This window comes from Lepus europaeus, chromosome 1 (genome assembly GCF_033115175.1).
Source record: "Lepus europaeus isolate LE1 chromosome 1, mLepTim1.pri, whole genome shotgun sequence".
In the NCBI taxonomy this organism is placed as follows: Eukaryota; Metazoa; Chordata; class Mammalia; order Lagomorpha; family Leporidae; genus Lepus; species Lepus europaeus.
In genome coordinates, this window is record NC_084827.1 from 177,263,207 (window position 1) to 177,289,358 (window position 26,152).

Genomic DNA, 26,152 nt, shown 5'->3' on the forward strand with positions numbered 1-26,152 from the left:
AGTTTTTAAAAAATTGTTGAAGTTTGTTATATGTCACAGAATATGATCCATTATTGTTACACGTTCTGTGGGTACTTGAAGAATGTTTATTTTCCTGTCTTTGGAGCATTCTGTAATTGTGTGTTTGCTTCTGTTGGTTGATGGAATTGTTGAGTTCTATAACATTGCTGCTTTTCTGTCTAGGTTTGTCAGTTGTTGAGAGAGGAACATTGTCTTCAGCTTGTGGATTTATCTACTGTTTTCAGTTCTATCAGATTCTGCTTCATATATTTTGCAGCTTTTTGTTTGGAACATATGTGTTTATGATTGCTATGACTTCTTGGTTGTCTATCCTGGTTTATTATATAATGCCTCTGGTAATTTTTGTGTTCTAATGTAGCCAGATTTTCATTAGTGCTTAATTTTGTTCCTTTTACTTTCAGTCTGCCTACTTGGTTATATTTGGAGTGACTTTTTTTTCTTTCTTTTTTTTTTTTTTTACGGATAGAGTTAGATACAGAGAGAGAGACAGAGACAGAGAGAAGAGAGAAAAGTCTTCCTTTCGTTGGTTCACTCCCCAAATGGCCGCTATGGCCAGCGCTGCACTGATCTGAAGCCAGGAGCCAGGTGCTTCCTTCTGATCTCCCATGCGGGTGCAGGGGCCCAAGCACTTGGGCCATCCTCCACTGCCTTCCCAGGCCACAGCAGAGAGCTGGACTGGAAGAGGAGCAACTGGCACTAGAACCCGGTGCCCATATAGGATGCTGGTGCTGCAGGATTAACCAAGTGAGCCACGGCGCTGGCCCCCGTGACTTTTTTTTTTTTTTTAGATCTGTTTATCTATTTTGAGAGGCAGAGTTACAGAGAGAGGGAGAGACAGAGAGAGAGGAATCTTCCATCCGCTGGTTCACTCTCCAAATGGTTGCAATAGCTGGAACTGAGATGATCTGAATCCAGGAGCCAGGAGCTTCTTCCGGGTCTCCTACGTGGATGCAGGGGCCCAAGGACTTGGGCCATCTTCTACTGCTTTCCCACGTGCATTAGCAGGAAGCTGGATCTGAAGTGGAGCAGCCAGGTTTCGAACCAGTGCCCATATGGGATGCCGGAGCTACAGGCAGAGGCTTAGCCTGCTGATCCACAGCGCCAGCCCCTAGAGTGACTTTCTAATAGACCACACATACAGAAACCCCTCAAACTTTCATTGTGATTAAATTCCAATAAGTTTGTCATTGGTGAAAATACTATAAACTAAAATGCATTTAATACACTCCACCCTCTGCCCTTCATCATTTGGTAGCACAGGTGGCTTCCCCTCATGGTTGTGTGGCTGCTGCTGCCCCAGACCACAGCAGAATTTGTGTGGTGTCACCTATTAGTAATTTGGGAAAAAAATCCAAACTTTGAAGTACTGTGTCTACTGAATGTTAGCACTTTCGCACCATTTTCACGTTGAACTATCCTGTAGTAAGATCATGTTTCTGGCTGCCAGCTGCTGCTTCTCCAGAGCTGGGATAGATGAGGGGAAAAGAATACGCAGAGAACTCAGCATTGTGTCAGTCTTCAGGCCTGGAGGCATCTGGTCAACTGTCTCCACCTTTTGGAATGTTCTTTTGTTTGTTTTATATTTATTGCCCAGGGTTTCCAAGTCTACTTAGGAGTTAGGAAAAAGTATATCTCCATCTTCCTGAGTAGAAGTCTCCAAGGCTTTGTTTTGTTCATTGCTATATCTCTGCTACCTAGATCATATAGTCAGTGTTTGGTAAGTATTTGATGAATGAACTAGCTGATGTTTTATTGAATAGAGTACATTTCTTTGTTAAATTTACACATAAAATACTTGATTTTCAAACATTTTATTTATTTTTACTTATTGAAAAGTCAGAAAGACAGGCCTACCTTCCATTTACGAGTTCGTTTCTGAATGCCCACAAACACCAGACTCAGCCAGATTGAGGCCAGGAGCCTGGGACTCTGTCTGAGTCTCCTGTATGAGTGCAGGAACTCAAACATTAGAGCAGTCATGTGCTGCCGCCCAGGGTGTGCATGTTAGCGGGAGCTGGATTGGAGAGGGAGCAGTCAGGACTTAAGCCTGCGATCCAGTGTGGGATGTGGGCATCTCAAACAGTGTCCTAACTGCTGCACCAAATGCCAGATTCTTGATCATTTCTTATTGTAAAACACATAGAGAACATTAGCTTTTCTCACCTTTACCAAGGCCAGATATAGTCTTAGCTGGCTGACTTGTAATTTGCTTTGGTTTAACTGATCATTATTTATATTTTGCCCCACCTTCACTAATCTCTAGCAGAAAATGAGAGTTTGAAAATGTGCTTGGTTTTATACTGTGTTCTCTATGTATGAGTGATACATGTCTACCAAATGCTTACTCTTCAGCTGTAATATACTTTCCTGACAGATTCTTGTAGTGACTGAGAGAGAGAAGGAGAGAGAATGAATTATGTTCCTTGTACTGAGTAAAACACTGCTGAGAATTTGATGTATAGAGAGCTTATTTCAAAATTGTTTCTGTTGTGTTTTATTGAAGTCTGTTTGCTGCCTTTCGAGACAGAGTAAGATACCACAAGGACTTTTGATAGATGCTCCCAGTGAGGATCAGACCAAGAAATACACATTTCCTCCGAGTTGGAAGTATTCTTACTGTCTCTTTAATTGGTGCTGTTGTAGGTCCCTTCAATAACCAGGAGATGGCGGAATGGTTCCAGGCTGGCTATTTCACTATGTCTTTGCTGGTGAAGAGAGCTTGTGATGAAAGCTTCCAGCCTCTTGGTGATATCATGAAGATGTGGGGGAGGGTTCCCTTCTCTCCAGGCCCAGCTCCCCCTCCTCATATGGTAAGTACCTTACAGCTCACCCAGAATCCTTATGTGTTAGAAACAGTTGCTTCTCTTGGAAAACAGAACTCAAGTATTACATCCACTGAGGAAGGAATTATAGTTCTTCGAAAGTAATTGAGATGGTCATGGGAAGTCCGAGTTACAACTGTGTTCATTCTCTTACACAAACACATACGTGCTCGTGTGCACACACGCATGTGTGTACTCTGGAGACACAGAATGCTCCCATAGCTTTCTAGCAGGTAAAGAATTAGGACCAACATCCTGTCCTGAGCGACCACCAGGTCCTGAATGTATTGGCTCCTTACCTTCCGAAGCTCCTTTAGGAGCCTTTGTCTTTATCTGCTGTGCTTCAGCATGGTCGGCCTTTCCAAGTTCTTTGCTGCCTCTAGCTAAAATGTACACTCTTCTCCCTTCCCCTCATTGAACTCTTTCTTTGACTTGTAAAGTTCCCAAATTCAAGGCTTTCCTTCAAATAGTGCTTCAGAATTTTTTGAAGACTTAAACTTAACTGCTGATATTTTAATAGAGAAATGGTACCGTAATGCTGCTGACCTCCACAGGATGCTGGCGCTGGAGTACCTCTTGCAGCAGCTCCTGGCCCTCTCAGTGGGCTTCCCTTGGAAGTCTGTGCGGCTGTCCCTCTGTCTTCCTTCTGCAGGTTAGAGTGGCTGGTGGCTGGCCATAGTTCAGAGTAACCGTAGTGCAGGAGCTGCAGTGTGAGAACTAGATTCCTGTGGTAACATCCTTCATTGGGCTGTTCGTCGGCTGTCTGCCGAGCCTGGGAGGCCTTGCCTAGGTTCTTAGGAGATGCAAATGAGTAAGACAGAGTTCTTACAGGTGAGGACACAGCCATCAGCCTTTCTTGACCGTGACTCACAGCAGAAACAAAAATGAGTTTTGCATTGCTATGTACATTCCTGTGTGTATCTGTATGTGCGTTACAAATAAATTTCACATTTTGTACCATGTACTTGTTTTGAACATATTAATTGATTTCATAGTGTACTGATGGGTTGAGACCTACAGTTTGGAGAGCAGTGGTCTAGAGTGGAAGGTTTCATTCACTTATTTATTCGAATGGCAGAGAGACAGAGGCAGAGATTTTCCATCTGTTGGTTCAGTCCTCAGATGCCTAAAGACCTGGGGCAAAGGCAGGCCCAAAGCCAGGAGCCCAGACTCACTCCTGGTCTCTCACATTTGTGTCAGGACCCAAGGACTCGAACCATCACTGGCTACCTCTCAGGAATCCGAAGCTGGAATCTCAAGTGGCATCTTAATGGCCGTGCCAAGGGGGAATTATTTCTGACATTCTCCAATTTGTTTTAATTTAAAAAAAAACTTTTTATTTTCTAGAAATTTCACTTACGTTCCACGTTTGAGTCTTGTTTCCCTTCTCTGTAATTGAGATGGGTTTTTGTCGTGGCATGTATGAGAGCTGAGAGCTCACTGCGTGGATCCTAGCACGCGCGGGTTCCCAGCTTCCAGTTGGGCTGCACTCAGTCATCCCCTGGAAGAGAAGCTGTGGGAAGGGCTGCACCTTCACCATGAGCACTCCCTGGAATTGAAGTTTGCATATAGAAATTTTAGATTAACCTGGGGTGGCTTCATGTGCTGTAATTTTTGATGATTTACTCCTTTTTGTATGATCCTGTTTCCCTTTTTTCTTTTTTATTTCTCCTGTTTTCTTTTTTTAAAGATTGTATTTATTTATTGGAGCGGTAGAGTTACAGTGAGAGGGAGAGACAGAGAGAAAGGTCTTCCTTCCATTGGTTCACTCTCCAAATGGCCGCAATGGCTAGAGCTGCGCCGATCTGAAGCTAGGAGCCACGAGCTTCTTGCCAGACTCCCACACGGGTGCAGAGGCCTAAAGACTTGGGCCATCTTCTACTGCTTTCCCAGGCCACAGCAAGAGCTGGATTGGAAGAGAAGCAGCTGGGACTTGAACTGGTGTCCATATGGGATGCCGGTGCCGCCCAGAGGATTAACCTACTGCGCCTCGGCACCAGCCCCTATTTCTCTATTTTTGACATGACCTCCAGACTTAAAAATTGAATATTGAGAGACTTATTCAATATTTCATTTACAGTAGTAACTCTGGAGTACAATTCCTCATTCAGTGTTAAGAGCAGGAGTAGAGAATAGCGCTGGAATGAAGACCCCCTTCTCAGCTTAGACTCTCAGGGTGTGTACAACACCTTGTTCCACTAGATGGCAGTGTTTAGTTTTTAACAATGTTGGATTTTTAGTTACTGATTTGGAAAAAAGGTTGGAGCGAGAGGTAAAGATCTTGGAGTGATTTTGCTTTCTGTTATACGTACCAAGTGGCTGGTAAGTTCTTTGCATTTTATTTAAGGGTATTTGTTCCTTTCACTCTCAGGGAGAATTGGACCAGGAACGACTGACCAGGCAACAGGAACTCACAGCCTTGTACCAGATGCAGCACCTCCAGTACCAGCAGTTCTTAATACAGTAAGAGCAGGCACGCAGTGTGGTGTGCTGAGTGTCCTAAGGGGGCTGGAGATGACATCTGCTCCCAAGTCTCACCTTGTACAGCAGGGGGAGCTAAACGCTTATATTGTGCCTGCCAGTGACTTCCTACCATGCATATTCTAATCATGGCCTTTTTAAATACCAGAAGTTTGCAGAAGATGGACATAATTAGGATTTTCAGGCACTTCAGTTACTAAAGGAAGAATCAGGAAATATTTCAAGAAGCATGTGTCTCCTAAATGGCTAGCTTTGAGTGTCAACAGGGGGAAAACATAGATGAGAGGTGGGAAAGAAGTTAAAAGTTCGTACTGCCAGGGTTGGTATGGCGTCCTGGCAGAATGACAGATGATGCGTCCCTTAGAATGTGCGGGAAGAAGTAGGATGTGGAGTGGAGCTTGGTAAGGTCTGCTCTCAGGCCAGATCCCCCGCTGCCTGGCACAAAGCAGCGTGCTGTTGGAACACAGACCACACATTTGTTTACAGACCGTCTGCGGCTGCCTTTGCCTTAGAATGGCAGAATTGAGTTGTTAGAGTCTGTGTGACCCACAAAACTGAAAATATTTCCTTTCTGGCCATTTTCAGGAAAAGTTTGTCCATCTCTGATCTAGTGAAAAAAAAAATTACCTAAAAATTTCCAAGTCCAAACATAGTTTGAGAATTTTTTTGGAATAAGTTTGAGAAGTAATTGTATTGTTTGGAAAGCTAGCTTTGTATGGCAATAGCTCTTGTTTGACTCTTAGGCTTTTCTCTTGTTCCTAATAAAAGGCTTGTTAGCTTAAGGGGATTCGCTGACATTTAGAGGGCTTTTAAAATTCATTTATATATTTTTGCTGTCTTCTTTCAAAAACATGCTATCTCTGAGTATAGTTCTTTCTTTCTTTTTAAAGATTTATTTTATTTGAGAGGCAGAGAGAGAGGTCTTTCATCCACTGGTTCAATCCCCAAATGGCTGCAATGGCTGGAGCTGTGCCGATCCGAAGTCAGGAGCCTCTTCCAGGTCTCCCATACGGGTGCAGGGCCCCCAGAACTTGGGGCCATTTTCCACTGCTTTCCCAGGCCACAGCAGAGAGCTGGATTGGAAGTGGACTCAAACTGGCACCCATATGGGATGCCGGCACTGCAGGCTTTCCCACTACACCACAGCGTCCCCAATACAGTTCTTTCTACAGCCAGTGATAGAATTGCTGTGTGACTCTTATCATGAATTGTAAAGTATATTTGATAACTGTTTCAGTGGTGTGTTTTGAGGGGATGCTGAATGAACTTTGTCTTTTAAACATCTCGATTATGTCGGCTAAGTGTGGATAGATGGATTATAGCTTTCTGTCTGTTTTCTGAAGACAACAGTACGCACAGGTTTTGGCTCAACAGCAGAAAGCAGCCTTGTCCTCCCAGCAGCAGCAGCAGTTGGCACTTCTTCTCCAGCAGTTCCAGGCTCTGAAGATGAGGTTGGTGGTTTTCCATTATGAACCTCATTTTGTGTGTGTGTGTGTATGTGTGTGTGACAGAGAGAGAGGGAGAATGTGAATGGGGGGAGGGAGAAGAAAGGAAAGTCAGTAAAAAGTGTGAATTCTGGTCTCAGCATACCACTACATTTCTATGTGTTCTATGTAAAAATAATATAGTATACAAAAAATTAGATGGTGATAGCATTTAACTTATCTTTCAGTCATAAAGGATAAATTTTAAATAATAACCTGGAAATGATGAGGAGAGAAACAATATAGTCTTACAGCACTTGTAGCAAGAATAAAAATGCAGCTTAGGACTTAAATTTCATTTTTGTCTGTGATTTTTCAAAAAAGATATTGACGTGCTATACAGGGTTTTAATTTTCTGGACCTCAAAAGCTTTTAAGGTAGGCCTGATGAGGAGATTATGCTGGAAATCTTCAATTTATGCTGTTTCACGTTATCATTCAGAGCAGTGTTTGTCTTAGCTCCTGAAAAGCTATCAGTACCTCTCAAAAACCTTACTGTCCATTTTAATTAAAGCCATTCACGTTTCTCTTCTGAGCCTTCATCTATCCTGTGAGGAAAGCAGGTTAGACGTGGTAGGGTCTCCATTTTACAGATGGGCAGGCCTGGACTCAGGCTCAAGGACCTGGTTTGGCTATCATAGCACATGGAAGCTTCAGTATTAACAGGTCATGGCTTTTATTGAAATAATCTGGAATTTTTTAAGGTAGTAGGTATATGCATCATTTAGAAGTCAGTATCAGCTAATACCATAGAAGACTCCAAGTGTGTCATTGTGTCTGTCTTTGTTCCTTTCTTAACTGCTTTGGTAATGTCAGGCTTTAGTCCAAACATTGAAGGACTTTTCTGACTAGCTAACCTAGAAATCCTGCAAGTCTAGAAATTCCTCTTTATCTTAATTTTGCAAATGGATAAGAACAAGTTAATTTTTCTGTTTCCCTTTTGCAGAATATCTGATCAGAACATCATTCCCTCAGTAGCTAGGTCTGTGTCGGTGCCGGATACTGGCTCTATCTGGGAGCTTCAGCCAGCAGCCTCACAGCCTACAGGTAAAAACTTAAGATTGGTCTTTAGTACAACCCAGGACAACCCAGGCATTTAGAGTATAGTAATAATTTTATAATTCAATTTTTTAAAAAATGTATTGGGTTGACTCTTGGCCTAGTGATTAAGGCCCCGCTTGGGACACCTGCGTCCTGTACTGGAGTGCCTGATTCAAATCCTGGCTGTTGCAGTTGAGCTCCCTGACAGTGTGCACCCTGGGAGACGGGTGGTGATTGGAGTACTTGGTTCCCTGTCGTCCATGTGGGAGACTTCAGATTGCGTTCTTGGCTTCTCGCTTCAGCCTTGTCAAGCCCCTGCTATTGCAGGTACTGAACCAGCAGATGGGAGATTCCTCTCTCACTCGAGTAATATAATAAAAATGGAATATTAGTTTTTGACAATTTACTTTATATTGAATATTAATAATAAGTTACATTTTTAACGATAGATCTCAGCAAAAGATTCAAGTTATTGTTAAATGCATTCTTAAGGAATTTGTAGAGATTATTTAATAGATGAATTTTTCAAATTTGAGTCAGGCTCTTTTCCTTAATGTTGCTCTAAATAATGCAGAAAAATCTTGTAAACTAGTTTTGATCTCTTTAGCTAAGTTACAAAAAACCAGAAAACCAAAATTAAAACATAAGTAACGGTCTCTCCTCTGACTCAGGGATTGGTGACACATTACAGCACTGCAAGTGCACAGAAGTTCTGGAAAGAGAAAGCCTGCTTGAAGTGAATCCCTTCCCTCATTCTCTAGTTCTTTTGCATCAAATTAAAAAATCGGAATTGGGATATTTTAAAAGTTTTGATAGTGGTGGAGCACCTAAAGAAGTAGTTAATTAAAAAAAAAAACTTTATTTATTTATTTGAGAGGTAGAGTTACAGACAGAGAGAAGGAGAGACAGAAAGGTCTTTCATCTGCTGGTTCACTCTGCAGATGGCCACAGTGGCTGGAGCTGAGCCGATCCGAAGCCAGGAGCCTCTCCCAGGGGCCCAAGTATTTGGGCTGTCTTCCATTGCTTTCCCAGGTCATAGCAGAGAGCTGGATCAGCCTGGACTTGAACTGGTACCCATATGGGATTCCGGCACTGCAGGTGGAAGCTTAGCCCACTATGCCACAGTGCCATCCCCAAGAAGTAGTTAATTTTTGGTTCTTAAGATTTATTTAAAAGGCAGAATGACGGAGGAAGAGAGGGAAAGAGAGAGAGATCGTCCATCTACTGGTTCATTCCCCAAATACCCACTACAGATATGCCTGTGCCAGCCTGAAGCCTTGAGCTAGGAACTCCATCCTTGTCGCTCACGTGGTGGCAGGACCCTTCACGTGCTGCCTCATAGGCTCATTAGCAGGGAGCTAGATTAGAGGGATGGAGCAGCTGAACCTCGAGCCAGGCACTCCAGTGTAGGGCGCAGGTATCCCACGTGGCACCTTAACCCACTGCCTCACAGTGCCTGCCCCCAGGGTAGGTAATTTGGACTGTGGGTAGTCCTTACAAGAGATTATAGTTGGTGTGGAAAATCCTCAGCAACCACGGACACTGATGGAATTTTCTTAGAGCCATTCAGGTCATAAGTCTCTTATTAACATTGGCCCTATAGTTTATGACAATAATTTACATATGTACACAAAGTCCTTTACAAAATGTCCATTGGTTGGAAACAGACCGTATTTAATCATTCATAAATAGCCTATAATAAGAATGTAGAAAATGCAGAATCCCGAAAAGGGGTGTCAGTGAACTTCACTGGCAGTAAAGACGTGGACTCAGAAGCCGTTATCCGTTTACTTCCACACCTGAACCCACACTGCCCTGCAGGTCAGCAGAAGCAGTGGTCACTTGTGACGCTGCCCAGCCTGTCCAGAAGCCACTCCAGTTCTTGTTCTTTCTCCTTCTCTCTGAAATTTATATACACAAAATTAGCCATTTTAAAGTGTTTAGTTCAGTGGCATTTAATATATTCACAATGTGCACCTGCCTAGTTCCATGAAGTCAGTGTGCCGTCAGAGGCTTTGTGGCTCCTGGAAGTCTGGGGATGAGGATCCTGGGTGGCCGCATTCTGCCATGTGCCCGTGACAGTGTTCCAGAGCTACCTCTGATGCTTACTTTGTTCATCTGTAATGATGGGATAGGCATTTGCTGGTAAATGCATCGTGCTGATTTTCCTTCTAAGTGTGTTGAAGGATACTGATAGAACTAGAGCTTGCCAACAGTCCACTCTGCTGGTGATGCAGCTCATTGAGGCAGCTTATTTCCTCCCTGTGTGTGAGCTCTGACATCCTTGTTTTTCTCCTCTCGTTCTCCCAGTTTGGGAAGGTGGTAGCGTGTGGGACCTCCCCCTGGACACCGCGCCCTCAGGCCCTGCCCTGGAGCAGCTGCAGCAGCTGGAGAAGGCCAAAGCTGCCAAGGTGGGACGCTCACTCCTTCACGGCCGCGCCTGCCTTCTGCACGCGGGGTACAGGCTACAAGCACTTCATGTCTGTTCAGCTCTGTCTCTAGCTAGCGATGCTTTTTCCTTTTAGTTTCCTGCGGGTACCTTCATAGCCTATCCTTATTGTGCCCTCCCTCCCCAAAAGGACCTCAGAACAGAATTAAAATTAAACATTGATGTATTGGTTAGTCATTACATGAATGATCAAGGTCATTATGTATATTTTAGTTGGGCTATTTTTTAAGATTATTTTTTTCCATTTATTTGAGAGGTAGAGTTAAAGACAGTGAGAGGGAGAGACAGAAAGGTCTTCCATCTGTTCACTCTCCAAATGGTCGCAATAGCCAGAGCTGTGCCCATCTGAATCCAGGAGCCAGATGCTTCTCCCAGGTCTGGGTGCAGGGGCCCAAGGACTTGGGCCATCTTCTGTTGCTTTCCCAGGCCATAGCAGAGAACTGGATGGGAAGAGGAGCAGCCAGGACTAGAACCAGCACCAATGTGGGATGCCGGTGCCGCAGGCAGAGGATTAACCTACTGCATCATGGCACTGGCCCCAGTGGACTATTCTTTTTCTTTTTTTTTTTGACAGAGTTAGAGAGAAAGGTCTTTTCCATTGGTTCATCCCCCAAATGGCTGCTATAGCCGGCACACTGCGCCGATCTGAAGCCAGGAGCCAGGTGCTTCCTCCTGGTCTCCCATGCAGGTGCAGGGCCCAAGCACTTGGGCCATCCTCCACTGCCCTCCTGGGCCACAGCAGAGAGCTGAGCTGGAAGAGGAGCAACCGGGACAGAATCCGGCGCCCCAACTGGGACTAGAACCTGGGGTGCCGGCGCCAAAGGCGGAAGATTAGCCTAGGGAGCCACGGCGCCGGCCCGGACTATTCTTGATATGACACCTGTCATAACTAAGACTGTGAGAAAATATCCACTGTATTGTTTATTAGATTCATGATCTGTGGCTTGAGTGCCCATATGGAATCTTAAATTTTTTATTTGAGTGGTAGAGTTATAGACAGAGAGAGGGAGAGACAGAGAGAGATCTTCCATCTGCTGGTTCACTCCCTAAATGGCTGCAACTGCTGGAACTGGGCTGATCAGGAGCCAGGAGCTTCTTCAGGATCTCCCACGTGGGTGCAAGGGCCCAAGCACTTGGGCCACCTTCTACTGCTTTCCCAGTGCGTAGCTGAATGCTAGATTGGAAGAGGAGCAGCCAGGACACAAACTGGTACCCATATGCAATACCAGTGCTGCAGGCGGAGGCCTCGCCCACTACGCCACAGCTGGCCCCCCATGTAGAATCTTTATTGGAGTTGATTTACATTTCCTAGTATCTCTAGACTCAAAGTTGAAAAGCTTAATGTTAACATTAGGATGTTCTCCATGCACATTTTGTGGGGGATCTTGATTGTGGATGTCGTGTTTGCCAGGGGAGGATATCTGTACCCAGGATTTGTAATCCTCTAAGAGTTTCTTGTCTGTTTACACTAAGTGTCTTCTTATCCCGTGAGGAAGTGACAGCCTCTTTAGAGTGTGCAGAATGTGCACAGGTTTATGTTTAGGGTCTTTCTCCATAAATGAATGTGACACGGTAGTTCATACAATTCTTGGATGTCTTCTAGTCCCCGCTGCTTTGTGTGGCAATCATACATGATGACAGCAAGGCGTTGTTTGGGTGTTTGTGGACAAGGAAACAAAGACACGCCCCTCCCAACTGCAGGCTGGAACAAAGACACGCCCCTTCCAACTGCAGGCTGGTTGAGGGTACTTCAGAAATGTCATAGACAAATGGAAAGAAAAGAAAAGATTGTTTTGGTGCAGCAAATTTTGAAGTCCACACCTATAAGGGGTCACCGAAAAGCTCATGGGAGGGGCTAGCATTGGGGCATAGTGGGTAAAACCATTTCGTGGGGGGCTGGCATACCATATGGGTACCAGTTTGAGTCTTGGCTGCTCCACTTCCGATCCCTACTAATGTGCCTGAGAAAGTGGCGGAAGATGGCCTAAGTATTTGGGCTCCCTACTACCCATGTGGAATACCCAAATGAAGCTCCTGGTGCTTGGCTTCAGGCTGGCCCAGCCTTGTCCATTGTGACCATTTGTTTTTTTGTTTGTTTGTTTGTTTGTTTTGTTTTTTTTGACAGGCAGAGTGGATAGTGAGAGAGAGACAGAGAGAAAGGTCTTCCTTTTTGCTGTTGGTTCACCCTCCAATGGCCGCTGTGGCCGGTGCATCGTGCTGATCCGATGGCAGGAGCCAGGCACTTCCCCCGGTCTCCCATGCGGGTGCAGGGCCTAAGGACTTGGGCCATCCTCCACTGCCTTCCCGGGCCATAGCAGAGAGCTGGCCAGGAAGAGGGACAACCGGGACAGAATCTGGTGCCCCAACCGGGACTAGAACCCGGTGTGCCAGCACCGCAAGGCGGAGGATTAGCCTGTTAAGCCACTGCACCGGCCCCATTGTGACCATTTGTGGAGTGAATCAGCAGATGGAAGATCAATTCTCTCTCTCTCTCTCTCTCTCTCTGTAACTCTGCATTTCTAATAAATAAAAATCTAAAAAAAAAAAAGTTAAAGGAAATGTGTGTTATGAAAAATATGGATTTCACAATTCTTTTGCACCAAGATAAGCTTTTAAAAAATTATTTACTTTTTATTGATTTGAGAGACAGCTGGAGCTCCCATCTGCTGATCCCGAAATGCCCACAACTACCAGGACTGGGCCTGGTCAAAGCTGGGAGCCAGGAACTTGATAATCCAATTGCCTCCTACCTGGATGGTACAGACCCAACTACTTGAACCATCCACTGCCTCTCAGGGTATGTGTCAGTAGGAAGTGGCATCAGGAGCAAGAGTTGGGCATCAAGCCCAAATACTTCAGTATGGGTCAGAGAGAGAGAGAGAGTCTTCTATCTGCTGGTTCACTCCCTAGATGGCCACAGTGGCTGGAGCTGAGCTGATCCAAAGCCAAGAGCCAGGAGCCTCTCTTCCAGGTCTCCCATGCGGGTGCACGGGCCCAAAGACTTGGGCCATCTTCTACTGCTTTCCCAGGCCATAGCAGAGACTTGGATCAGAAATGGAGCAGCCAGGTCTTGAACCAGCGCCCATATGGAAAGCTGGCACTGCAGGCAGTGGCTTTACCCGCTCTGCTACAGCCCTGGCCCCATGGGTCAGGGATGTCTTAACCACCAGTCCAAATGCCCGCTCCAAGCTTATCTTTTAATTCCATTTTTCTGTGTACTTTGAAATACCCTCAGTTTTGGGCCAGTTACTCAGTTGGAGAGGTGTAGGGATCAGGAATTGGGTGATATTTACAAAAAGAGAGTTTACTTATTTACTTGAGAAACAGAGTGATAGAGGTGGGGAAGAGACAGATGTTCCAGTGCTTCAAAAGGTGGGAACTGCTGGGACTCAGCGAGGCCAAAACCAGCAGTCTAGAGCTTTTCTGGTTCTTGCACTTGGGTGGCAGGGGCCCAAGTACTTGGCCATCCTCCATGGCCTTTGCAGGTACGTAAGCAAGGAACCCGCTCAGAAGTGGAATCACTGGGACTAGAACTGGTGGTCAGATACGCGAAGCTGGCATCAGAAGCGGCGGCTTAACCTGCTGCACTACAGTGCCGGCCCCTGGGTGAACCTTGATGAACAAAAATACTTGAGCTAACTTTTACCTGAAGGATAACAGGAAAAGGTTTGATGATGACAAAGTACAAGGAAATGACAGTTGTATTTGAAGGAAATAGCAGCAGGAGAGACTCAGGAGTACACAAGCACATGCCGAACTTGGAAAGTATGAAAGTGATTTGGTCTGCCTTGCAGCCATGACGCTTGAGGGATCAAGTGAGAGACGAGGCTAAATAGGGTGAGGCAGACCCATCGTGAGGATCCTTGCACATATTGTATTTTCAGGGTGAAGATTGTTGAGATGTAAGTCTAGGAGTGTTGGGTTTTTTTGTTTTAGTTTTTGTTTTTTTGAGGGGGTGGGGATTAGATGTTGCTGGTACACAAAACTGGATGCTGGGAAACGATAAGAGATTCTTAGGAGTATGGGTGAGAAAAGTAAAGGGATGAACTGTAGCTCTGGAAATAGGAGTGGAGGCCGGGTCCTGGATTTGACTAGAATTCGGAGCTAAATATGATAAAATGTGTTAGGTGATTGGTTTTCTAATTTAAATAATTGTAGTTTTTCACACTACTAGCTTTATAACATTGCAGCCTTGTAGCCCTACTGTTAGATGTTCAATTAGAGATTCATTTGTAGGGATGAATAAAGGAATACCACCTCCAGAGAGGTCCGACGCACCTCCCAGCAGAAGTGGGAGGGCCGGGACACTGCTGTGGTTCCTGGGACTCTCACAGAGTTCTCGTTGTACTTGCAGTGCGAAGGACTGAGCGGTAAAGTCTGCACCTCTCAGCTTCCTCTGACACTGCTGCTCAGTTCTTTTGGTGTGCGCTTGTGCTGGTTCCAAGTTTCTAAACATGCTCTCGTGTGATGACAGCTGGAACAGGAGAGAAGAGAGGCGGAAATGCGGGCAAAACGGGAAGAGGAAGAGCGGAAGAGACAAGACGAGCTCCGGAGGCAGCAGGAGGAAATTCTCCGGAGACAACAGGAGGAAGAAAGGAAGAGACGGGAGGAAGAAGAGCTCGCAAGGAGGAAGCAGGTACCTCTGGGCGCTCTGGTCCCTAGGGTGCCCGTGGGGCAGCTTCAGCTTAGCTCACTGTCTTCCAGAATTTCTGTCTCTACCCCCACAAGTCAACAGGGAGTTAGTGCAGGACTGGGATCAGAACTTGAGGAGACTCACTCACCTTTAGAAAGACTATTCAGTTTCTAGCTGTATCCCATGGAGGGATAGTCTTCAGTTTTAGTGACCAATTGGAATTGATTTCCTTTGTATACTTCGTGATATAAACCACTTAGAATTCGTAAGTTCTACCCTTCCTACTAAAAAGAATGAGAAAGTAACTTTACAATTCAGCATTAAATGTCAAACTTTTTTTTTTTTTTTTAGATTTATTTACTTAAAACGTAGAGTGACAGAAGGAGAGACAGAAATAGGGAGAGAGAGAGAGAACCAGGAAATGAGCTTCCATCTCCTTGTTCACTCCCCGAAATGGCTACTCCCCCAAATGGCTACAATGACTGCTGGGCCAGGTCAAAGCTAAGGAGCCTGGAACTTTATATCCAAATACTTGGGCCATCTTCCACTGCTTTCCCAGGAGCATTAGCAGGGAACTGGGTCAGAACTGGAGCAGCTGGAATTCACTAGCATTCATATATGGGATGCTGGCTTAACCTCCTGGGCCACAACGCTTGCCCCACTGTCAAACTTTTATATCCAGACGGACTTTCAGAAAAAAAATTGTGGTAACATGTATAATGTGAAAATGCCCACTTGAGGTATCTGCTTGGTGGCAGTACGTGCATCCACATTGCTCTGCAACCCTCACCACTGTCCATTTGCACAAGTTCTGTGTCTTTCCCAACTGAAACTCCATATCCATGAAACACGGAGCTCTGTTCCCTTCTCCCCTAGTCCATGGTACCTCTCAATCCTGCTGTGTCTGTGAATTTGACTACCCCAGGTACCCTAGAGAGGTGGAGCTATACAATATATGTGTTTGCCGTTTTGTGACTGGCTGGCTTATTTCACTCAATTTCAGCCATCTTGAAGCATGTATAAGAATTTTGTTCCTTTTTTAAGGCTGCATAATATTTCATTGTATTTTTAGGTTACATTTTGTTTATCCATTTATCTGTTAGTTGCCATTTATTGTGAAATATGTGTAACGAACATGGATATACACACGTTTGTTTGAGTCCTTGCTTTCGACTCCTTTGGGCCCTCTTAAGTGAAATTTCTGGACCAGAGGGTAATTCTATTTTTAATTTGTTTTTTTTAGAAAGTACTATATCATTTTCCATAGCTGCTGTACCATTTTACATTCCTACCATTAGCGTGCAGGGGTTTAGTTTCTCCATGTTCTTGCCAGCAGTTGTTATTTTCTCTTTAAAAAAGGGTATGGAGTGATAGCTCATTTTGGTTTTGATTTTGCATTTCCTTAATGATCAGTAATATTGGGCATCTTTTCTTGTTCTTTTTGGCTTATTCAGATATAGTTTTTACAAGTTTATTTATCTTAGAAATCTACGTTCTCTGTTTGTGTCCTTAAATAACTTCTCCTACTTGTACTTCAGTGACTAGGGTTTCAGAATAGGGAGGAAAAGAATCTGAATGTATAACTGTTTGTACAGAGATATGTGTCACTCGTACCTAGTGTTTCGTAACCTGCCTTTTGACAGTCCTGATCTGTGTCACCTTCCCACGGGAGGTCGAGGAGCCCCTGTAGCTGCACATCAGGAGTACTTGAAGAAAACCGCTGCGCCTGGACTGATGGTGTCCAGACTTTCTCCCTTGTCGTTACTCTGCAAATGCAGTGTAACTGTTTTCCTAAATCGTTCATTGTGTTAAGTGTTAGGAACAATCTGGAGGTGATTTGAAGTACAGGATAGGATACACAGAGAGGATGTGCAAATACTGCACCATTTTATATGGGGGCCTTGAGCATAAATGCGTTTTGGTGTTGTTTGAGGGGATCCTGGTACCATTTTGCTGAAGACACCAGGGGACAGTTGTGTACATCTGCCATCATCATCATCATCATGTTTGCTAGCTAAAATTATATTTGTATTACAGATAATAATAGTAATTTACCCAGTTTCCTATTAGATGGGAGGGTTGTTGGCAGTTTTTCACTGTTAGGTGAGAGAGCATGTTTAAAAGAAAATCCTAAAGCTAAGCCCTGCTTACGTATTTATAACCAGTGAGGCTTAGCATTACTCGCATTTTTTATGATATTTGACCTTTTGTATTTCTTTTTTGACAACTCACCACCCATTTTTCTTTTGGGGTTCTTGTTGGTTCTAATGGAAAAATTCTACTCTGTAATAGTTCCAAAGTCTAGCTTTACCTCACTTTTCTACTTGTGCCCAAGAGCTGCTCTGTGAAAAACAAGAGTCCATGCTGAGATGATATTAGAGATACAGGAATTTTTTTTTTTTTTTGGTTTATGCAACTTTATTGAAGAAAAATGAATCAATTACTAGCAGAGCTATTAGTTGATCTCTCATCCATTGACAACCTGCATCACTTATTCAGTGCTATGGTGAACAGTGTATTGGAAGATAGATTGACTGATGGCCCCACGCCTCCTAACAATTTAAATGAAAATTACAAAATGTTTGAGACCCTATTTTGGAATACAAAGGGTGTTTGACTTCCAATTTCCATTCTCTGTAGAGCAAGAACAGGTCATTCCCTTGTTGACATGCATGAAATACATTACGTTTTTTGTTCTGCTGATGCTATAAATTCTTTTTTTTTTTTTTTTTTTTTTTTGGACAGGCAGAGTTAGGCAGTGAGAGAGAGAGACAGAGAGAAAGGTCTCCCTTTTTCCGTTGGTTCACCCCCCAAATGGCTGCTACGGCTGGTACACTGTGCCGATCCAAAGCTAGGAGCCAGGTGCTTCCTCCTGGTCTCCCCTGCGGGTGCAGGGCCCAAGCACTTGGGCCATCCTCCACTGCCCTCCTGGGCCATAGCAGAGAGCTGGCCTGGAAGAGGGGCAACCAGGACAGAATCCAGCACCCCAACTGGGACTAGAACACAGGGTGCCGGCGCCGCAGGCGGAGGATTAGCCCAGTGAGCCACGGCGCCGGCCAATGCTATAAATTCAGTACCAGTTCTCCAGCCACATCAGTTATGAGCATAAAGTACATCATGTAACCTCAAGTCTCGAACAGGGAAGGCTTAAACTAGAGTGGGCGCTGCTAGAATCACGCTGCTCCTGTGCTGACTGCTGCACGCCCTCTCCCTCCCTCCCACATGATTCTTCAACACGTTAGAGCAGTGAGGAGTGGTTTTAGTCTCATCACCAATTAGAGTGAAACATTGGCCACATAATACACATAATACACCAAATACACATGCACATAATACACATGCTCCATTCTTAAAAAATTCTGAAGAGATACAGGAATTTCTTAGTCATACTTTACGTCAACATAGGAGGGCTCTGAGAAGTATCGCACTAAAGAAATCCATTTAATTCTCTGTTGCTCAGTGTTCTCTAAATGATTTTGACAAGGGGACCTCTTTGTGGATAGTACTTAATGGTATCAGCGGGACTCTTGTTCTTGATAACATGTTCTGGGATACGTGGCTTTACTTGGTACTTCTGACTGGGAGAATTCTTTCTTTCCTCACTAGGAATCTTGGCTGGCTGTTGAGTTGACCTGTCTGTGCCATAGGTTCCCGGTTGATTAAAATTAGTGACTAATAGTGGCAGTGGAGAAAATCTGCATGCTAATGTGGCCCTGTCTAGAGGTAATCAGTAAACAATGTGGCCAGTGCAGAAACCAGGATCGACTACAGCTTACTGTTTCTTGAAATAGTTTTTTTTTTTTTTTTTTACTTTGGATGTGCCCGCTTCCCTATCAGATCCATTTTACTCTAGATCCTGATTATGTGCTTTTTGTATTTCCTGGCTGTAGAGTATTAGCAGCATATAACCTGTACCTTTTCACAGGAGAGCGCTGTGCCCCGGATTTTACGTCCCTCCTTCCCTTTCTCTTCAGGAAGAAGCTCTGCGACGCCAGAGGGAACAGGAGCTGGCTCTGAGGCGGCAGCGGGAAGAGGAGGAGAGGCAGCAGCAGGAAGAGGCTCTCAGAAGACTGGAGGAAAGGAGGAGAGAAGAGGAGGAGAGGCGGAAGCAGGAGGAGTTGCTACGCAAGCAGGTGACCAGTCCTCTGGTTGCTCCTTGCAGCTAGGAGTTGGGGATGGAGACGGTGCGTGGGTGGCGCAGCGCATCCCACACCGCAGGCCCGGTGTAGTCCTGGCAGCTCGGCTTCTCAGCCAGTGCCTGTCGGTGCTCCCGGGAGGCAGCAGACGGAGTCCCTGCTACCCCCATGGAAGCCCTGCCTGGGCTTCCTGGCTTGTCTCCACCCTGGCAGTTGTGGCTGTTTGGGGAATGAACAAACAGGTCTCTCTGTCACTCAGCCTTTCAAGTAAATAAATTAGTCTTTCAAAAATGATTAAAAGGAAAGAATGCGTTAGAACCTTGGAGCTGGTATTTGGCCTAGCAGTTATGCTTGCTCAGACATTGGGAATGCCTGGGAATCCTGCGGTTTCCTGCATTATAATTTAAACAAAGGGTTAAAGTATTAGGATATTGATAGCCTCATAGCATCTTTCAGGCTACTGAAAGTTACTAAAACAAACTTGATTGTAATTTTTTAATTGTAATTTTTTTTTCCTCAAAGGAAAAGGTTTTTTTTTTTTTTTTTTGTAGAGGGAAATACAGGTTTTTTTATGTTTCTGGTTCTTCTCAGCTATGTGGTAAAAAACATAAATATGTAAGTATGTTTAGCAAGTTTCAGATTTAACACAAACTGTCATCTTTTGATAGAGATTTTTGAATTTTGATGAAATCCTACTTAACAAGTTTTCATTTTATTACTATTTTTTGTTTCTCTTTATAAGAAATCTTTGCCCAACTACAGAGCAATAAGACACTTTTCCCCCCCAAAAGCTTTGTAGTTTTAGTTTTAGACGTAAGTTTGAATTATTTTTTGTATGTTGTGAAGTACTGGCTGTTCCTTTTTCCATTGAATTTCTTTGGTTTTAGCCCAAATCAGTTGTTTTATAAATACAGTTCTTTTCTGAACTCTATTCTGTCCATCACTTTGCCTATCATGTAATGAGTAATGCGGACCAGTCGCCCCCACCCTGGACCGAGCACCCAGACTCTGCCTTCTGCTTCGAGCCGCTCCTTCTTAGTTCAGCACCCACGGTGTACCTGGTGCAGGTAGTTGATGAGTAAACTGAAGATCCCAGCAGATCTCTTCTTGTGGTTCCCTTCCTTCTGCGGTTCCTTCTTCCAGATTTCTCCACTACATCTGTGCCTATTTCTTCATCCCTTTGGCCATTTTAAGCCTGTAAGGCTTGGAGCCCTTTGTGAGTTGGGAAATGCCCTCAGACTTGCATACTTATGATTTGGTTTCTTAAGAGGAAACTGCTTCTCAATTTCTCTTTAAGATTCATTAAATTTTTGAAAGACAGAGTTACAGAGAGAGGTCTTCCATCCACTGGTTCACTCCCCAGATGGCCGCAACGGCCGGAGCTGTGCCGATCCTAAGCCAGGAGCCAGGCGCTTCTTCCGGGCCTCCCACATGGGTGGAGGGGCCCAAGGACTTGGGCCATGCTCTACTGCTTTCCCAGGCCATAGCAGAGAGCTGGATCGGAAAAGGAGCAGCCAAGACTAGAACCCGTGCCCACATGGGATGCCGGTGCTTCAGGCCAGGGCTTTAACCTGCTGTGCCATAGTGCCGACCCCCAGCTTTTGTGATTACCTGTGAGACGTTGGTCTGACTGTGGTCCTATGCCATTAGAAGATGCGAGAACCCACAAAGTATCTCATTTTATTGTTCAAGAACATTTTTTTAAATTAGTAGACTCTCTTTTTAGAGTGGTTTTAATTTTCACATAATTGGGGAAATAGCAGGGGGCTCTATATCTCTTGCATTTACATGTGGTTTCCCTTTTATCAATCTCTTATATTAGTGTGGTATATCTGCTATAATTGATAAGCCAGTATAATCCGCTATTACTCATTAGTCCATAATTTATTAAAATTTCCTCAGGTTTCTCCCTGATAGACTTCTTCTGTTCCGGGCTCACGTTCAGAGTATCCCGTCACTTTGAGCTGTGTTGTCTTGTTAGGTCTGTCTTGGCTGGGACAGTTTCTCAGACATCCTCAGTGCTGATGACCCTGACGATGTTTTGTTCTGTTTTTTTTTTTTTTTTTTTTAATTTTAATTAGTTTTTAACAGATTCAGTATGGTTTGTAGATACAGTTCTAAGAGCATAATGATATTCCCTATTCCCTTCTCCTCTACCTCTTTTGTTTTTGTTTTTGTTTGTTTGTTTTTTGTTTTGGTGAAGCAGAGTTACAGACAAAGAGATGGAGAGAGAGGTCTTCCATCTGCTGCTTCATTCCCCAAATGGCTGCAATGGCCTTAGCTGAGCCAATCGGAAGCCAGGAGACAGGAGCTTCTTCTGGGTCTGCCACAAGAGTTCAGGGGCCCAAGCACTTGGGCCATCTTCTGCTGCTTTCCCAGGTCATAAGTGGAGAGCTGGATTGGAAGAGGAGCAGCCAAGATATGAACCAGCGCCCATATGGGATGCTGGCACTGCAGGTGGAGGCTTAGCACACTGTGCCATAACACCTGTCCCCTTTCTGTCTCTTAAGATAGCATATTTTAAATTTACATTACAGTAAAAATGCTTAATTCTTCACCAACTAAAAAGCTTGACAAGTAAAAAAGCAGAAAGACTCTATTGGGAAGATAGACAACAGCTATAAACAATAATTTTTTTTAAAGATTTATTTATTTGAAAGAGTTACACAGAGAAGGAGAGGCAGAGAGAGAGAGAGAGAGGTATTCCATCCGCTGGTTCACTCCCCAAGTGGCCTCAACGGCTGGAGCTGTGCTGATCCGGAGCCAGGAGCTTCTTTGGGGTCTCCCCCGCGGTTGCAGGGGCTCAAGGACTTGGGCTATCTTCTACTTTTTTCCCAGGCCATAGCAGAGAGCTGGATTGGAAGTGGTACAACCAGGGCTTGAACTGTTGCCCGTATGGGATGCTGGCACTGCAGGTGGTGGCTTTATCCGCTACACCACAGTGCCAGCCCCTATGAACAATAATTGAGTGGAAAAATGACCATTTCATCCCTTTTATTTTTTTAAAGTAATCACAGATCATTAAAAACAATAGTAGTATAACATTCATAACCATTGGTTTGACAAAGGTATAAAACAGTTTCACCAAACCACCATATTTACAGCAATACTGATACACACAGGCATTTCTTTTTTCTTTTTCTTTTCTTTTCTTTTTTCTTTTTTTTTTAATTTTAGCTCCCACATATAAGGGAGAATGTGAGGCATTTGTCTTTCTGTGTTTGGCTTCTTTTAGTCAACCTGATGTCCTCCAGTTGTGTCCATTTTGCTGCAACTGGTAGAATTCATTCTTTTTCATGGGCGAGTAATATCCCGTTGTGTATCTGTACCAGGTTGTCTTGTCCCTGATCTGGTGGTGGACACCTTGGTTGATTGCAAGTTTTGGCTACTGTGAAACAGTGGTGCTGCGACCATGAAGACCACGGCAGCTTTAAGGAGTCCCGGTCAAAGTATTGCTGACTGCCTCCATCTGGCATTCGTCTGAGTGTTTGTCCTGATAGGCTGGGCGTGTAGGTACATGGGGGGAAGATCACGGAGGCGGTGTGGCGTTTTTGTAGCTTCATACTTCATACTTAGCGAGGTCACGTGCTATCCATGTGGTTTTTACCTCGGTTCTTGGTTGAAACTCTCAGAACGCTGAATTCTGGCGGAAGTAGATAGCTTTCAGGTTAAACTGAGTAGTGATTCCTTCAGTCTTCGATCTGTTCATTCACTGCGCACCGTGTTTAGTTATATGCCGGTTGTTAGGCTTATTTTCCCAAGACTCTTTAGAAAATTGTTTCTGTTCTCAAGAAGCTCACAGACCGTGGTGCAAATACAATAAGTACGGCTGCAGGATTCTTCAGCTGCACGGTCAATATCCCCACCTAGCAGTGGCTCAGACGAGATGGCGGTGTTGCTTCACCTGCTGGGAGCTCTGGCGCTGAGGCTGTTACACGTTTGCTTCAGTGACCCCCAGTGCCTTTAGGGTGCAGGTGCTTCCTGTACTTTGGAAAACCTTCTATTGCTTGGCCTGTTAATTTTGAGTTCAGATTTTCACCCTAAGGTTTGGCATTTCTAGTATCACGCCATTGTGCACAACCTGTATGCAAAATGGGAGTGGCCTTTCTTCATGCTTTGTTCCTGTTGGATGAGAGGAATTGTATTCTTAGAAGTCTTGTAACAGACATCCCTTGGGTCTACATCGGCTTACATTGCTCCTCTAATTCTGTTGGAAGCTTGAAGGTGACGTCTGACACTTCAAGCCCCTGATACGATAGGAGACTTGTCTTCCAGGAGGAAGGTGGAAAACAGTGGTTGTTGGACAGGTAGATCCTGGAACTGCTGCAGGTGGGCCACAGTAAAACAGAGAAAGACAGGGTGCAGTTGGCTGTAATGAAAATGCAGAGGTGATGTCTACCCCCTGAAGACGAGGGAAGCCCTCTGGGCATGGCTGGCCCCTGGCCTGAGATTTGGAGAGTGGGGGTTTTGGCGGGGAAATGTGTTACCCTGATGATACACTTTTCAGGCTCAGCAATCGGACTCTGCAAAGGTAAAGAAAGATTTCTTATTTTTTTTTTAATTTTTTTATTTTATTTATTTTTTTTTAACAGGCAGAGTGGATAGTGAGAAAGAGAGACAGAGAGAAAGGTCTTCCTTTTTGCCGTTGGTTCACCCTCCAATGGCCGCTGCGGCCAGCACATCTCGCTGATCCGAAGCCAGGAGCCAGGTGCTTCTCCTGGTCTCCCATGCAGGTGCAGGGCCCAAGGACTTGGGCCATCCTCCACTGCCTTCCCGGGCCATAGCAGAGAGCTGGCCTGGAAGAGGGGCAACCGGGATAGAATCCAGCGCCCCAACCGGGACTAGAACCCGGTGTGCTGGCGCCGCAAGGTGGAGGATTAGCCTGTTAAGCCACGGCACCGGCCAAGAAAGATTTCTTAAGAGAAAAATGAGAGTTCTGGGCAGTACAGTGATTGGGCTATGAGGGAAGAGAGCAGAAGGAAAATGAGCTCAAGTTGAGGGAGAAGGGAGTCAAAGCCACCTGGAGGATGATGGGTTGGGGAGAGAAACCTCCACGGGCTTGGGCCACACGAGCAACAGCCTTTGCTGTAATTAAGTGGTCTCTAAAGTTGCTTCGGGTTCAGAACTGGCTGAGGTTTCTCTGGTAACCAGTGTGCTTTCAGAGTCCTGTTGGCCCTTGGTGCTCAGCACCCTGAGAACGTCCTGTGTGGCCTCACCCTTAGATGGCGTTCCTGGGTGACCTTCCTGTAGTTTGTGGTGAGCTGCCTTCACGGCAGGGCGTTCATCATGGGCAGTCCAGATGACCGCCTTTTAGTTAATTAAACTCGTATCCTAGAAACGTGCCAGGCCTTTGTGGCTACTGTAAGTATATTTCAAATGAAAAGTTCTGCCTCATCGTAAGCAGAGTATCTCCCCTGCCAGGTAAGTATTCTGCTCTGTCACTTGTACAGCCACTTGATAGACGCTGTCAAGAGTGATTCAGACTTTTTTTTTTTAAAAGATTTTTTTGTTGTTTGTTTATTTGAAAGAGATAGAGGGAGACATAGACAAAGAGCTCTTCCATTCGCTAGTTCACTCCCCAGATGGCTGGTATGGCTGGGGCTAGGCCAGGCCAAGGCCAAGAGAGTCCAGAATTTCGTCTGTGTCTCCCACATGGGTGGCAACGGCCCAAGCGCTCAGGCCATCTGTGACTGCTTTTCCAGACACATTAGAAGGGAGCTGGATTGGAAGCAGAGCACCTAGGACCCAAACTAATGCCTTTTCGGGATGCCGGCATCACAGGTGGCTTAACCTGTTCCACCAGAATGCTGGCCGCGTGGTTCAGACTTTTTCCCTTTAATTAATAAAAATCGTTTTCTCTTTCTGAAAATGTTTCCTTCTGGAAAGGAAGAGGAGGCTGCTAAATGGGCACGAGAAGAAGAAGAAGCCCAGCGCCGACTGGAAGAGAACCGGCTGCGGATGGAGGAGGAGGCAGCCCGGCTGCGGCATGAGGAGGAAGAGCGGAAGAGGAAGGAGCTGGAGCTGCAGCGGCAGAAGGAGCTCATGCGCCAGAGGCAGCAGCAGCAGGAGGCTCTCCGCAGGCTGCAGCAGCAGCAGCAGCAGCAGCAGCTGGCGCAGATGAAGGTAGCGCCTGCGCTGACGTTCGCCACTTGCGGCGTTTGGTCATGAACAAAGTAGAATGTGAGCATATCCTTTGTGTTAGGCAGTGAAACAACAAGAAGAAACAGAAGAGGATAGGACAGGAGCCGAGATGCAGGAAAGTCAAGTCAGTGTGCTGACTCTGTCTCCGCGAACATTGTAGACCAAGATAGATCAGAGAAAGCAGTTACCGTCAGACATACACAGTTGGATATGGAAATAGGAACCAGAACATAAGGCTTGAAACACAACTTGACCTTGGGGGTTTATGGAAGATTGCATTGAGAGGTGATGTATGCAAGGTGTTTTAGGAGGAATCAAAGCGTTATTTGAATTAAGGAGAAAGTGAAGTCAGGAACCCAGTAAAAAGACAGTGTGACGGGGGTGAGAACAACCAGTGGGAGGGAACTGGTCTGCTAGCAGTTAGCAAGCCTTAGTGACCAAGGCGGAGGAGGCTGGGGTGCCCGCAAGTGTATAAGCCTTAGTGACTGGAAAGTGCTGGAACTTGATGAAAACAGAATGATGGGAAAGGAGGAACAGATTTTTTTTTTAAAGATTTATTTTTTGGGCCTGGTGCTATGGTGTTGTGGGTTAAGGCACCGCCTGCAGTGCTGGCATCTCATATGGGTGCTTATTTGAGTCCTGGCTGCTCCTCTTTATGGGGCTGGCAATGCTCAGTTGTATTGAAGTTGTTTGCTTGGAGAACTGTGGCAATGTCAGTGACAGTTTAGACCATTTATGTCCTTGATCCTTGTCAGTTACACTCAGATTCCTGCTGTAGATCTGTTCTTTTTTCGGACTGTTTGCACTCAAGCTCATGTCGTACATTTATTAAGCATTTCAAAAGAAGTTAGATTAGTTTTTGCTTATTTTAGAGTCGAGCCACAAGATACCTCAATTAAAGTGTGTCGTCTTCTGACCAGAAAGTGTAAGGATTCTCTTGGATTG

At 45.0% G+C, this 26,152-nt stretch overlaps 1 protein-coding gene across 4 annotated transcripts in view; it reads left to right on the plus strand.

Annotated features, from left to right (window-relative positions):
• The window catches only part of GIGYF2 (GRB10 interacting GYF protein 2), a 152,026-nt gene that overhangs the window by 109,567 nt on the left and 16,307 nt on the right, over positions 1-26,152 (plus strand). For all 4 annotated transcript variants that reach the window (XM_062193489.1, XM_062193501.1, XM_062193495.1 and 1 more), the window contains 8 exons: positions 2,665-2,831; positions 5,215-5,306; positions 6,668-6,775; positions 7,754-7,854; positions 10,159-10,259; positions 14,772-14,933; positions 18,905-19,063; positions 24,953-25,189. In XM_062193489.1, coding sequence (XP_062049473.1) covers positions 2,665-2,831; positions 5,215-5,306; positions 6,668-6,775; positions 7,754-7,854; positions 10,159-10,259; positions 14,772-14,933; positions 18,905-19,063; positions 24,953-25,189 — 1,127 coding nt within the window. The remainder of the gene's footprint in view (positions 1-2,664; positions 2,832-5,214; positions 5,307-6,667; positions 6,776-7,753; positions 7,855-10,158; positions 10,260-14,771; positions 14,934-18,904; positions 19,064-24,952; positions 25,190-26,152) is intronic.